This window comes from Schistocerca gregaria, chromosome 2 (genome assembly GCF_023897955.1).
Source record: "Schistocerca gregaria isolate iqSchGreg1 chromosome 2, iqSchGreg1.2, whole genome shotgun sequence".
NCBI classification, from domain to species: domain Eukaryota; kingdom Metazoa; phylum Arthropoda; class Insecta; order Orthoptera; family Acrididae; genus Schistocerca; species Schistocerca gregaria.
In genome coordinates this window covers 431,505,189-431,518,798 of record NC_064921.1, presented here as the reverse complement: position 1 = coordinate 431,518,798, position 13,610 = coordinate 431,505,189, and the positions used below count along the sequence as shown (strand labels likewise).

Here is a 13,610-nt window from a genome sequence, read left to right as displayed (position 1 = left end):
TAGGATCACACGAGATAATTTTGATCCCACCTCACAACAGACAGCGCTCTATGAGATTTTGAAGATTGCAGAGATAAAATACAGTTAGTGAAAGCTTATGTACGACTTGTACACAAACTAGACTTATTATAACAGTCGAAGGATATGAAATGAAATAGTAGTTGAAAAAGGAGTGAGACAGGATTGTAACGTACCCCCAACCTGTATATTGAGCCAGCAGTAAAGGAAACCAAAGAGAAATTTGGAGAGGGAATTAAAGTTCAGGGCGAAGAAATAAAATCTTTGAGGTTTGCTGATGACGTTGTAATTCTCTCAGAGAGCAAAGAATTCGGAACAGCATTGGAATGGAATGGCTTCTTGAAAAGAGGTTATAAGATGAGCATTACCAAAAGTAAAACACGTGTAATGGAATGTAGTCGAAAAAAATCAGGCGATGCTGAGGGAATTAGATTAGGAAGTGAGACACTAAAGGTAATAGAAAATATTTGTTATTTGGCAGAAAAATAGCCAACTAAAGCTCAAGTAGATAGTATATAAAATGCAGGCTGACAATAGCAAAAAAAAAGAATATCTGAAAAACAAGAATTTTTTAAACATTTAATATAAACTGGAAACTTACGAAGTCTTTTCTAAAGGTATCTGTGTGGAGTATAGCCTTGTGCAGAAGAGAAACGTGGACAGTGACCAGCTCAGACAAGAAGAAAATAGATATTTCTGAAATTTGTCGCTGTAAAAAAATTACAAAGATTAAGTGAGTAGGTGTAATAACTAACGAGGAAGCTCTAAATCGAATTGCAGAACAAGAAAATATGTGGCGCTCTTTGCGTAAAAGAAGGTACAACTCGATAAGACACATCCTGAAGCATTAAGAAATACACAGTTTGGTAACGAGAGGACGTAGGCTGAAATAGTTGTAAATTGCTGTAGTACAGAGATGAAGATTATTGTACAGCATATGCTGGCATGGAGAGCTTGTCAAACCAGTCTTCGGACTAAAGACCACAATAATGTACCCTACCTTTTGAATGAATTAAATTACCTGCATAGGAGTATTTCAGACTTGTATATCGACTTTGATACTTCAATTGCTTCGGAATATTTTCAAAAAACTCTCGAAAAGCTAATTGAGCGCTGTTTTTATACCAAGCTTTGTGGACTTCGTTAATAGAAGCTATCCTCGAAAAAACCTATTATGTTGTTGTGGACTAGACATGGCCCGAACTTCCAATAAATGTTTGTAGTGCAGGGAAAACATAATAATAAATGCCTAACCCAGGCTATAGCCCCCTTGCTGGTTGGTTATCTAATGGCTTCAAGGACAAAAAAAATATTTTCCATATTTCATATAATGATGGACTGAGTTTAAAAATTTAAAATGCTGCCACAATCTACTCATTAAGCTGTGTAATGTTTTGTTAAGGGCTTAAGACAGTAAGTTAAATATTAAAGTTAGAAACTGTGTTTCCATTTGAAACCAACATAACTCACTGCACTACATTCGGTATTAGAGATGACTGCATTTACTGACTTCCAGTACACTTCACACACAGTAAAACAAGAGTGTCAGGTGCGATGCCTTAATTTATTACTTCTTCACTATTAACTCTATTTGCACGACATTTTGCTAAAGTACCCACATGTCCCAGTAAACGTAATTGCAAAACTGTTTCACTTTACTACACATACTTTAGAGGATATGACATAATAAACAATGAGATGCATGAAAAACTGGCTTTTCTTAAAACAAAGCCAAATAACCTACATTATACTCATCCTGTGTTTGACAGTAAGAGCACTTAGCGGCTTCCAACAGACTTTAAAACCTAATTTCAAATCATGAGAGTTTGAGTCTTCAAAGAATTGGTGGCGGTGGGCTTACTGGTAATTTCTGAAAGATATAACAAACACAAAAAATTGAAATACTGATAATTTTTCACATATTGTGTAGTGTAAAATTCATGTCAATATGTTGTTTTTTGCATCCTACCTTCACAGCAGTAGAGGGGTTAAGCGCTTTCTAGTGCAGTTCAAGGTCCCCTCTCATTGTCACCTCTCAAGGGCACAGCTCTTTGTCAACCTCAATGTCATACCATGAGGTTACCTTTCCTCCCATTTCCTCCTAGTTAGCCTTCAAGGTCACATCTCAGTGTCACCCCATAAGATCACCTCCTTCCCCTTCCCCTTCCACGTCTTCCCCTCACATTCTCCCACGAAGCATTCCCATATGAATAGTGCATGGTGGTGAATACAACGCTCTTGTGCTACTTAAAATACAAGATGGTGGAAATAATTCATAAGTTAAGTGTGGGAGATTGGTAGTGTGAAAGTTAAATATGTCAGAAATGGTGGTAATATGAACAGAGTGATGCAGCGGCGAAGAGGTCGAAACTTTTAAGAATCCTGTTCAAACGCTAAGTGATGGTAGTGAGAGGGAATGAAAAGTTAATGCCTCGAGGGAGCTTGTTCATACAAGACAGTAGAGGAACAGTGGCAGTGGTAGGGGATGAACAAGTCAAAACTTGTGAGGAGCTTGTCCAGGCCAGTCAATACAGGAGTTGTGACAGCAATGAATAAGCCAAAACTTCAAGAAGGCTGCTCAAACTTGGCTGAAAAGCTGCCATAACTGGTGGAAATACTGTTCCTCATGTGATCCTACATACTGAATATCTTTCTGTCACAAATTTCAAGCATTTTTACTTAACATATGAATACTCTTTTCATTATTTTTGATTCTTATCCTATCACTGATGCTCACTAATTTATTTCATCACTTATATTATTCTACAAATGTCACTTAGATATTAATTTTATCAATGAGACGATCAAAGGTATCCAGACACCTATTATGGGACATAGCCTTTCGCTTTTATGGTGGCTTGAACTGAGCTGGGAAAGCTTTCAGTGAGGTCTCTGGATGTCTATGAAGGAATGCATCCCAATACTCCTCAAGAGTCAAACTCAGAGAAGGTGGTGAAATTAGATGCTGGGGTCTGAAGCGATTTCAGTGTTCTAGCCACTCCAAAGATGTTCCATTGCAATCAGGTCAGGAATCCGGCCATGCCAGTCCATTTCAGGCCACCGTGTTGAAAAATAGGTTCATATCCTTCGCATTTAGCGTTTTCTTATGCACAATAAGGTGAACACGCTCTAACAACATAAAACACACCTATACAACAAAACCACCTCCTCTGTACTTCACAGTTGGTGCTACACATAGCGACAAGTAATCTTCTCCAGGCATTCAACAAATCCAAATCCTTACAGTTGACTGCTTCAGAGTGTAGTCTGATTTGTCACTCCATATCATTCTTTCCAGTCGCCCAATGTCCAGTGGCGTCAGTCTTTACACTGCCTTAACCTTCACTTAGTATTTACTACAGAAATGTGAAGCTTGTGTGCAGCTGCTCAACCATTGTAGCTCAATCTTTTTAACTCTCTACACACAGTCACTGCTTTGGCTGGACCTCTGGTAACACTTTGTAACTCAATATGAGTGATGCCTTATGCTGATTTCATGCAATTTTTTACGACAACACTCCACAATACTTGTTGGTCCCTGTCCATCATTATATGAGGTTTGTCTGGTCTTGGTGTAGCTGTGGTTGTTCCTTCATGTTCCCACTTTGCAGTCACATCACCGCCATTTATCTTCACCAGCTTTAGGAGGGCTAGAATATGCCCAATGGATTTGTTACTCAGGTGACTTCCAAAGACTAGGCCACATTAGAAGATACTGAACTCTCCTGGCTGATCCATCCTGTTGCTAGTGCTTCTCCATTCAGAATGCAATACCACCTTTTTTCTTGTATACTGGTGAATCTGCTTCCCATGACATATAGTGATCAGTTAGTCATTTCATAGGTATCTCAGGACACCTTTGGTCAGATGGTGTATAACAAAGTCATGATATTAATAAAAATTAAAAATTAATACTGTTATACTGGAGGATTTTTAAGTATCACAATTAAGTTGTCTCCAACATAGTAGTATATACAAAAATCTGAATTATATTACCATAGTTTCTCACATCTTGGATTCATACATCAACAATCTCCCATCATTTTAACTTAGGTCAAGTGATCTATTTAGGTCAAGCGACCTGTTGCTGCCATCTTGGTTTTAAGTACCACAAGTAGGCTAGATCCGCCATTTTGCATTTTGGCAACACTGCATGGGGAGAATTTAGGTTTCTGAGGGGGAGAGGAGTTGAGATGACCTTCAGGAGGAAGGGGATGATGTGAGGTGTGACCTTGAAGGTGATAGGATGACCTTCAGGAGTACAGAAACCACTTAATCCTGCTACTCATGGCATTGTATATTTAATGGCCAGCTGAGTAGAATTACAGTTCATTCTTGACCATGCACATCACACTTGCTGAAATATGAGCTAGTCAGCGATATCAGGATATCCATCTCTTCCTTACCTACACTATATCAATGACAATAGTTTAAAAAAAGTATAGATAAGTTCCAGAGTGTACTGGTACTTAAAATTTGAGAAGTGGCTTTAGTGTAATATTAACTATAAGTGACAAAAAATGACAATGTGTTTCGATATGGCATACTATCCGATTTCCTGATTAGCCATGTTGAGGAAGCCATTCTGTATAATGCTTGCAGCGATTTAGGATTACTAGGACATATCTGTAAGGTGCATTCGAAAAGAAACGAGCCAGAGGCTGTAAAACGAAAACTACAGAAGGGCTTTAACGCTATTGCCTTTGGAAGAATTTATGTCCCTCATACTCACCGATAGGGGGACATGGACATCCATCCCTGTGAGTACATAACAAGCACGTGCAAGTGTTGGTGGTCCATTGCACTCATTTGCGGTGAAAACCGTGAAATGTAGACTCCAAAAGAAGAGCAAAGGGATGTAGTGCAGCTCCTCACGGTTGAAGAGGTGCAGGGAATTGAAATTCATCAAAGAATGGCAGGAGTGTATGAATATCATTATGTGTTGATTGTAGGGTCAAACTGTGGAACAAGTGGTTCAAGGAAGGATAGAAGTCGTTGGCCAGTGACGTACACTGACTACCGTTACCATTCTCCAGCATATGTATACTCTCAAAAGGCACCCATATGATAGTTTGTAAGGAGGAAGGGGAGGGGGGGGGGAGAAGACCTGCGGGTGTGGAATATTTTTAATACTTTGGAAGACGAATGGCGACTTGTTAGCAGGCTTAAAAAGGTTCAGTTCCCTACCTGTTAAAAACCTGCGTAATGCCGACTTTTAAATCATTTTCTTGAAAGAAAAACGCAAGACTGCACTGTATTTTTCCTTTCCCGAAGGCCCCTCTAATCCCTGGATATGGACTCCCTTGTGCCCGTTATTGAAGACCGGTGTTTTACGGTGGCAGCTCTTGCCGTAGAGATGGTACTGAGTGTCGGATTTGTAACGGGCATGTGGTGCTATCTTTACACTTTCGCCATTATTCTACGAATTTACGTTTCCCGCACTCATTCCTCTGTAGGGAAACACACTGCGTTCCTTTGTTCTCTGCTGAAGCCTCCATTTCACGGTTCTTAGCACCACAGAGAGCAGTAGACAGTCAACGGGTACTCGTGCTCTGTCTCTCGTCACGGGGATGTGCGCGAACATCCCTCTAACTGCGGGTTTGGGACTCCAGCACTGTTGTAGGGAGCACGCCTTCTTCCGTGGGCAATGGCATTACCATCCTTTGAGCGGTTTTCGTTTTGTAGCCTCCTGCTTACTTCTCTTTGAAAGCGGCTTATAACTTAGACAAGCTCCATACTGGAAAAAGTAGTTCAGAATATCTTGAGAGACACTGTCAGTCACACTGCTGTGGTAAATAGATGCAATACTTTGCCTTTATTTACTTCTCTGTGTTGCTGTAACAATATTTGTACTTGATAAACTAGGTTGTTCCGACACTGATACGTAAAATTGTACTTGGTGCAGTGTATGTGTGCTGTTTCAAACTTTTCTTTCTGTTTTTGCACTGAAGGTACATTTACGTAGAAGTGCTGTTTACAGTCCTGTTCTGTTCTGTGCTGTGCTGAAACAACTTTTTTTCAGATACCGATGGCTGAGCTTTCGGACAGCGTATTCACTGGTGATGGCCGTAGGTTCTGCGCTCATGGTGGTTACTCATGTCATGTGGCTCACAGAGACAAGCTTTGCTTTCTCAAACACCTGTAAGTAAAACTGTGTGTGATCATCCTCTAAGAGATGTGGCTCACAGAGACATGCTTTGCTTTCTCAAACACCTGTAAGTAAAACTGTGTGTGATCATCCTCTAAGAGATTACATACAATGATTTCCACTCTATAGTCAAAGCTTATGAGATCAAAATTAATAGGATTAACAACTTCGTTTCCGTTATTTCTTAGGGCAATATTTATAAAACATGTCATGTGGATTCTGCAGCCGATTTTTTTTTTCGACATGTCGCTTTTATAGGAGATTAAGAAAACGTGGATTCGCATTTAGGAAATGATGCCTTCTGTTTAGCTAGGAGCTAAAGCTACCAACGGCCGTATCATTGTTAAGTTATGCCGTCCTCTCACGGGACGTAAAAAGGCACTTGGACCAGGAGCTGATGATGTCACAAAGTGTTACTCCACGTTTCACTACACTGTGGAGTGTGAAGTGAAGAATCTGCCATATCATATTTTTGGCTCGTGGAGAAATAGATGCAATACCTTGCCGATATTTACTTCTCTGTGTTTCTGTAACAATATTTGTACTTGATAAACTAAGTTGTTCCGACACTGATACGTAAAATTGTACTTAGTGCAGTATATAATTTAAAAGAGCTTGCGAGGATAATGAAAAAAGAACGACTTTTGTGAACGTTACCCTAAAATTAATTACGTTGACAATTCGATCTAAACTTAACCAATGCAAGCACAGTAGTTTCGTAGTCAGAAGTCCTGCCGAATACAACGACATAACTATTTTTTGTGCTGTTGAAATTCACAAATCTATGGGGTAAAATTTAGCGAACGTGGTCAGTTAGATGCGACATCATTTTATATCACTAAGCAGGACTTAACAAGCCGCCATATTGTATGTAATTAAACTACGTTTTGGTAGATTTTCTTTATCATATAGTACGTGGTATGAGTGTAAGCTGTTTCAAAACTTCTGCAAATTGAGGATCTCTGGAAAACGTTTCGTTTTAGCTACTATTTGTAATAATAAAATGACGGGAAACTACATATCGGCAGGTAAAAGCTTCCTGTATTTAATGTTTTTGCTGTTATATCTTGTGTGCTATGACAGCATGCCGTTTCAGTGCTACGGCACAATGATAATCTGTCAAAAGCGCGTCGTTTTGATATAATTTGCCATAGTTAAATATCAAATAATGACATTTGTAGATACAGTGTGTAGACATTGTAATGCAGACGAGAAAGCCACGTTATCCTGTTCAACTCATAGCTAAGTGGAGAGCGTCTTAAGCTATGGAATGCACGGTAGCCGGTTCGTATCCATCTCTTTCCAAACAAAGTTTTTTTCATTTTTTGTTTTGTAAAATATTTTGGGTCTTCTTTATTAATTTAATAGTAGTCAATGTTATTTATTACAAATAATGTATTTACTGGAATTCTTGATGCAAAGAGTAACGACTAAAATGTTTGCCCAGTAACTGAAAATCTAAACGTGACTGCCAGTCTTTGCCAGAAACTTAACAGAAGTTACGGACTGGAAACATTTTCTCTTATGAAACTTTGTGTGAAGCAATACAGGGTGATTCAACTGCTCTTACTGATGTCGTCTTATGCAATCCGCAATGTTATATCTGGGCTTCAAAAAGAACGCACAAGATTTTCACATTCTCTCCCTTGCTACGCACAAACTGTTAGTCCTACAGAAAAAGAACAGGATAATTTTGTAGGAAATTTGATGTAGTAAATATTATACAGATCCGTTTCCGCTGGAGGCCGCAGTTTTCGAGTTATTCAAGAAATACGTACGAAAGTGGTCTTCAAACGTTCCTCCCCGGCATTCACCTCACACCAGTCAGCATTTGTAGTATGTTCAAAAATGGTTCAAATGGCTCTGAGCACTATGGGACTCAACTGCTGTGGTCATTAGTGCCCTAGAACTTAGAACTACTTAAACCTAACTAATCTAAGGACATCACACACATCCATGGCCGAGGCAGGATTCGAACCTGCGACCGTAGCAGTCGCACGATTCCGGACTGCGCGCCTAGAACCGCGAGACCACCCCGGCCGGCTGTAGTATGTTGTTCGTGGTACTCCCTCCTAGCAGCGTACAAAAATTTCCGACCACACAAACTATTCCTGATATTCGACCTATTTGTTTTCTGTTGACTGGTCTGTTACGTCACCAGCATTGTCGACTAATTCGTTACCATTATTAATTTAAAAGTGCTCGCGAGGACAATGAAAGAAAAACGACTTTTGTAAACGTAGCTCTAAAAGTAATTACGTTGACAATTCGATCTAAACTTAACCGTTACAAGCACAGTAGTTTCGTAATCAGAAGACCTGCCGAATACAACGATGTAACTACTTTTTTGTTCTGTTGAAATTCACAAAACTATGGGGTAAAGTTTAGCAAATATTATTTTTACAATGTGCAAGTGCCCGGCTAAGACTGTGGCGTAATAAGGGCAGTCAGTGAAGACCAAAAATGTTCGAATTTAAGAAATAATTCGCGCAGCCTCTAATTTATGTACTTTGGTAGGAGGGAGAGCCACGAACAACGTACTAGAAATCTTGATCGGTGGGGGCTCGAAAACTATGGCTCCTTGTGAAAACGTATCTCAGTACAAAATTTACTAAATTAAATTTCCTACAAAAAGTTCCTGTGCATTTTTTTTTCTGTAGGACTAACAGTTTGCGCATAGCAAGCGAGAGAATATGAAAATCTTGCGGTTGATTTTTGAAGGCCAGAAGTAATGTTGCGGGTTGCATAAAACGACATTGGTAGGGACAGCTGAGTCGCCCTTTACATTTATATATATATATATATATATATATATATATATATATATATATATATATATATATATATATATATAAAATTGGTTCAAATGGCTCAGAGCACTATGGGACTTAACATCTGAGCTCATCAGTCCCCTAGAACTTAGAACAACTTAAACCTAACTAACCTAAGGACATCACACACATCCATACCTGAGGTAGAATTCAAACATGCGATGTAGCGGTTGCGCGGTTCCAGACTGAAGCGCCTAGAACCGATCGGCCACACCAGCCGGCTTGCATCTATCTCTTGGTTTTATGGACTGCCTCATGTTTATATCTCGTCGGTAAATATTTTTTTCAGTTGTGCCGAGCTGCTTCGAAAAAATGTCATCTTCCACTCAAATGAAACTACAAAACGAATTTCGGTCTTGACATCTATGTAAGTTACTTGAGAGTGATAGTAGTCAATGCAACATCGAGAACAAAGATTTATGGATGCGCAAGTTTTTTTTCCCTTTATTATTATTTCATACCCCTCCCCCATTGGACTAGCAGCGGCACAGTACGCCGCTCTTTAGCCAAGAGATTGTATAAAATATTACAGGAGAACGGTACAGACATAAAATACGGGGATAAAAGATGAAGTTAAAAGATGAAGGGGAACAATTGGAGCGAAATTATGCAAAAAATCCATATATAATTAAAATGCTACTCGACGTAGCACATAAACACTGGCGCCACGAATAGCACAATTAAAAAGGGCGTTCGAAATATGAGACTACGGCAATGAACAAACACTGCTCTTAATGTAACATACAAGAAGAGCACCAACACACGACAGAGAGTAACTGGATTAAAACTGGAAAGATCTACCAAGGAACGGGAGGGCAGAGAGGAGGGAGAGAGGAAAGAGAGAAAAAGGGGGGGGGGAGTCGGCGGAGGAGGATGGGGTGGTTGCACAAGCTGACATTAGACACTATAACTATAGTCAGTTTAAAATCGAAAATGAAATGAAGATTCAGTTGAGTTAACGAATAACTTCTACTAGTGCGTACATCAGATCGGTGTACAGCATAATTCGCTAATTCAAGCAGTCGACGAGTCTAGAATCTCTTTCGCTATTTCTTTCGCTTTCATGCTACAATCGCGTCCATTTTCGTAATGAAACTTTGAGATTTAAGCGCCAGATGTCTCACAAGACGCCGCTGACTGCCGCTGGAGAGCTCTGAGGTCGCTAATCACGACGAGGAACACGATGTAGCTGGTCATTTCAAAGCGAGCAGCGACAAAGACGGACACAACTTGTGGCGTGCTTCGTGATGAGAAACACGTCCCTGTGTGGACAGCTTAAACCAAGGGCCCTAAGTAGAAGAATTCGAGGGAGATGGCGCAGTGGTTGTCTCAATGGGGTGCTTCTTAACGTTCATGCCTCAATAAGAACTGCAAGTCTGGTGCGGCAGTTGAAGATAGCAAAACGGAAGCCGAAGTCTTAAATTTCACGTCCAAGAAATCGTTCATACAGGAGAATCGTACAGACATACCATCATTTCACCATCGGACAGAATCTCGTATGGACGACATAGTAATAAGCATCCCTGTCGTAGGGAAACAACTGAAAGATTTGAAAGCAAGTAAGTCACCAGCTCCGGATGGAATCCCAATTCCGTTTTACAAAGAGTATCTTAGGGCATTGACCCCTCACCAAGCCTGCGTTTATTGTGACTCTCTCGCCCAGTGCAAAGTCCCAAGTAAGTGACTGGAAAAAAGCGGAGGTGACTCCAGTATAGAAGAAGGGTAAAAGAAAGGACCCGCAAAATTACATACTGATTGAATTTACCTAGCATCCTACGAATGAACCGAAGTCTGCCTCTACTTTACCTACGACTGAGACAGCACATGTGATCGTTTCATTTTACACCTCTACAGATTGTTAGACCGATGTATTTGTATGTGTTGATCGATTCTAGTTGTGACTCGTTGATATTGTGGTCATGTCGTACCACGTAAGTGCACAATTTTACGTTTCTAAACATTTAAAGTAAGTTGTCAATCTCGTCAGCTCTTTGAAATCTTATCATGATCTAATTGCATATTTGTGCGGTTTTTTTTCAGGTAGTACGTCGTTATTGGGGTGCACTCAGCCTTTGTGAGGCAAACTTAGGAGCTACTTGATTGAGAAGTGGCAGCTCCGGTCTCGTAAACTGACATGAGGCCGGGAGAGCCGTGTGCTGACCACATGTCCCTCCACATTCGCATCCAGTGACGCCTGTGGGCTGAGGATGACACGGCAGCCGGTCGGTACCGTTGGGCCTTCAGAGGCCTGTTCGGCAGGTCTTCTGACATCGGTTTGCGGTAGAATCCTTGAACGTATTTTCAGTTCGAATATAATAAACTTTCTTGAGGTTAAGCAGCTTAAGCCCACGATTCAGCATCGTTTTAGAAAGTATCGATAGTGTGAAATTCAGCTTGCACTTTTCCCACGTGAGATCCTGGGAACTTTGGATAAAGAGCGACAGGCAGATTCCATTGTTCTGGATTAGTGGATGCGTTTGACATGGTGCCCCATTGCAGACTGTTAACGAAGGTACGACCATATGGAATAAGTTCACAGATATGTGAACGACTGGAAGAATTCCTAAATAATAGACCCCAGTATCTTGTCCTCGAAGGCGAGTGGTGTTCAGAGAGAGAGAGAGAATAACGGCTGTCCTATATATATATATATATATATATATATATATATATATATATCATTTGGCAGACCAGGGGGGGGGGGGGGGGCAGCAACTAGTGGTTGTTTGTTGATGACGCTATGGTGTAGGGTAAGGTGTCGAAGTTGACTGACAGTGGGATGATTTGATTTAGACAAAATTTTTAATTGGTGGTCGTATACAGTATTACTAGTGTCCTGCTTGAAATAGTCAAGTCGTTTAAATATTTGGGCGTAACGTTGCAAAGCGATATGAAATGGAAAGAGCATGTGAGGACTGTGGTAGGGAAGGCTAGTGGTCGACTTCAGTTTATAGGCAGGATTTTATGAAAGAATGGTTTACCTGTAAAGAACATGGCATATAGGACGCTGGTGCGCCCTCTTCTTAAATATTACTCGGGGGTTTGGGATCCGTACCAGGTAGGACTGGATGAAGACACCGAAGCAGTTCAGAGGTGGACTGCTAGATTTGTTACCGGTAGGTTCGAACAATCGAACAACACGTAATTATTACGGAGATGCTTCGGGAACACAAATGGGAATTCCTGGAGGGAAGGCAATGTTCTTTTCGAGAAGCACTATAGAGAAAATTAAGAGAACCGGCATTTGAAGCTGACTGCCGAACGATGCCACTGCTGCCAACATACATTGCACGTAAGAATGACGAAAATAAGATACGAGAAATTAAGTCGCATACAGAGACGTACAGACAGCCGTTTTTCTCTCTCTCAGTTTTCGAGTGAAACAGGAAAGGAAATGGCTAACAGTAATACGGTATACTCTCCGCCACACACCGTACTGTGGCTTACGGAGTGTCTGTGTAGATGTGGATATAGAATGACGGAGGTCGTATAGCGGTACAGAGGCAGCAGCTGTTCCCTCACTCCATCCACGAGTGGAACAGGAAACGTAAAGTCTAGCAGTGGTACGAAGTAAATTCCGTCATGCGCTGTACAGTGGTTTGTGGAGTAGGTATGTAGATGCAAAATTAGAGCTATGCATTATATGAGCAGTACTATTCAGTCATCTGATATTTCACAGAAACATTCCTCGCAGTTGTTTAGAATAGCTCGATGAATATACTGATGAGCATTATCTCCACCGCCGAGAGCGTGACGGGAATGCTGCAGGGTTGCTTTGGTATCACGTGACGCTGTCGGAGCATTGACAAATGAGGGACCATATGGGCCGCAAATGGAAAAATTCTCTGACATAAGCTACTTTGACAAAGGGCATATCGTTATGCTAAGGTGCCTGTGAACGACAATCTTAGAACCGGCGCAGTTAGTCGTTGTGCGTGAGCTGCTGTCGTGGGCATCTATTAAAACTGGTTGAAGGACGGTGAAACCACGAGTAGGCGATAAACTGTTGGATATCGACACGCCTCGTCCCACAACGTCGAGATCGGTGGCTTGATCGCGCTGTGAAGCAGGACAAGGCGTTGATCTGCGGCAGATCTAACGACAGAAGACAATGCTGGTGCAGGCACATGTGTCACGGAGCACACTGTTTAGCCCACAGTGTTGAACATGGACCTCACAAGGGCAACTTCCTACAGGATCCCCCCCCCCCCCCCTCCCCCGCATCCCACCCAGATTTTGTGGTCAGAGAGGCCAGCGCACAGCTTGTAAAACCTGAACACAGACCAAGCATGGAAACAGGAAGAAGGCTTACTGAACTGCGAAAAAAAAAAATAGTAGAAGCAGTGAACGGTGCAAGTAGAAGTGCAATATAGAGAAGAATACAACAGCAACAGCGTAACAGCGTCGTGGGTAAGTGGTGACAGTGTTGGTCTGCAACGGAGGGCAGTCGTGTTCAAACATCCATCGTGCATTTTTTTTTTCATTCGCTGTTCGCTGTATTCAAATTTGTGTCTGTGTCGTGATGTAACTTCGTTTGCAACAGCGAAGTTTAAGGAAGGACCTATAATAACTGATGATTCTACACAACAGCGAAAGGAATTGGCTTTCGAATG

At 41.1% G+C, this 13,610-nt stretch overlaps 1 protein-coding gene across 1 annotated transcript in view; it reads left to right on the top strand.

Moving 5' to 3' along the window:
* Window positions 1–13,610, top strand: part of LOC126335818 (gustatory receptor for sugar taste 64e-like) — a 94,487-nt gene that overhangs the window by 53,423 nt on the left and 27,454 nt on the right. Inside the window, exon 3 of the mRNA XM_049999283.1 lies at window positions 6,041–6,159. Coding sequence (XP_049855240.1) covers window positions 6,041–6,159 — 119 coding nt within the window. The remainder of the gene's footprint in view (window positions 1–6,040; window positions 6,160–13,610) is intronic.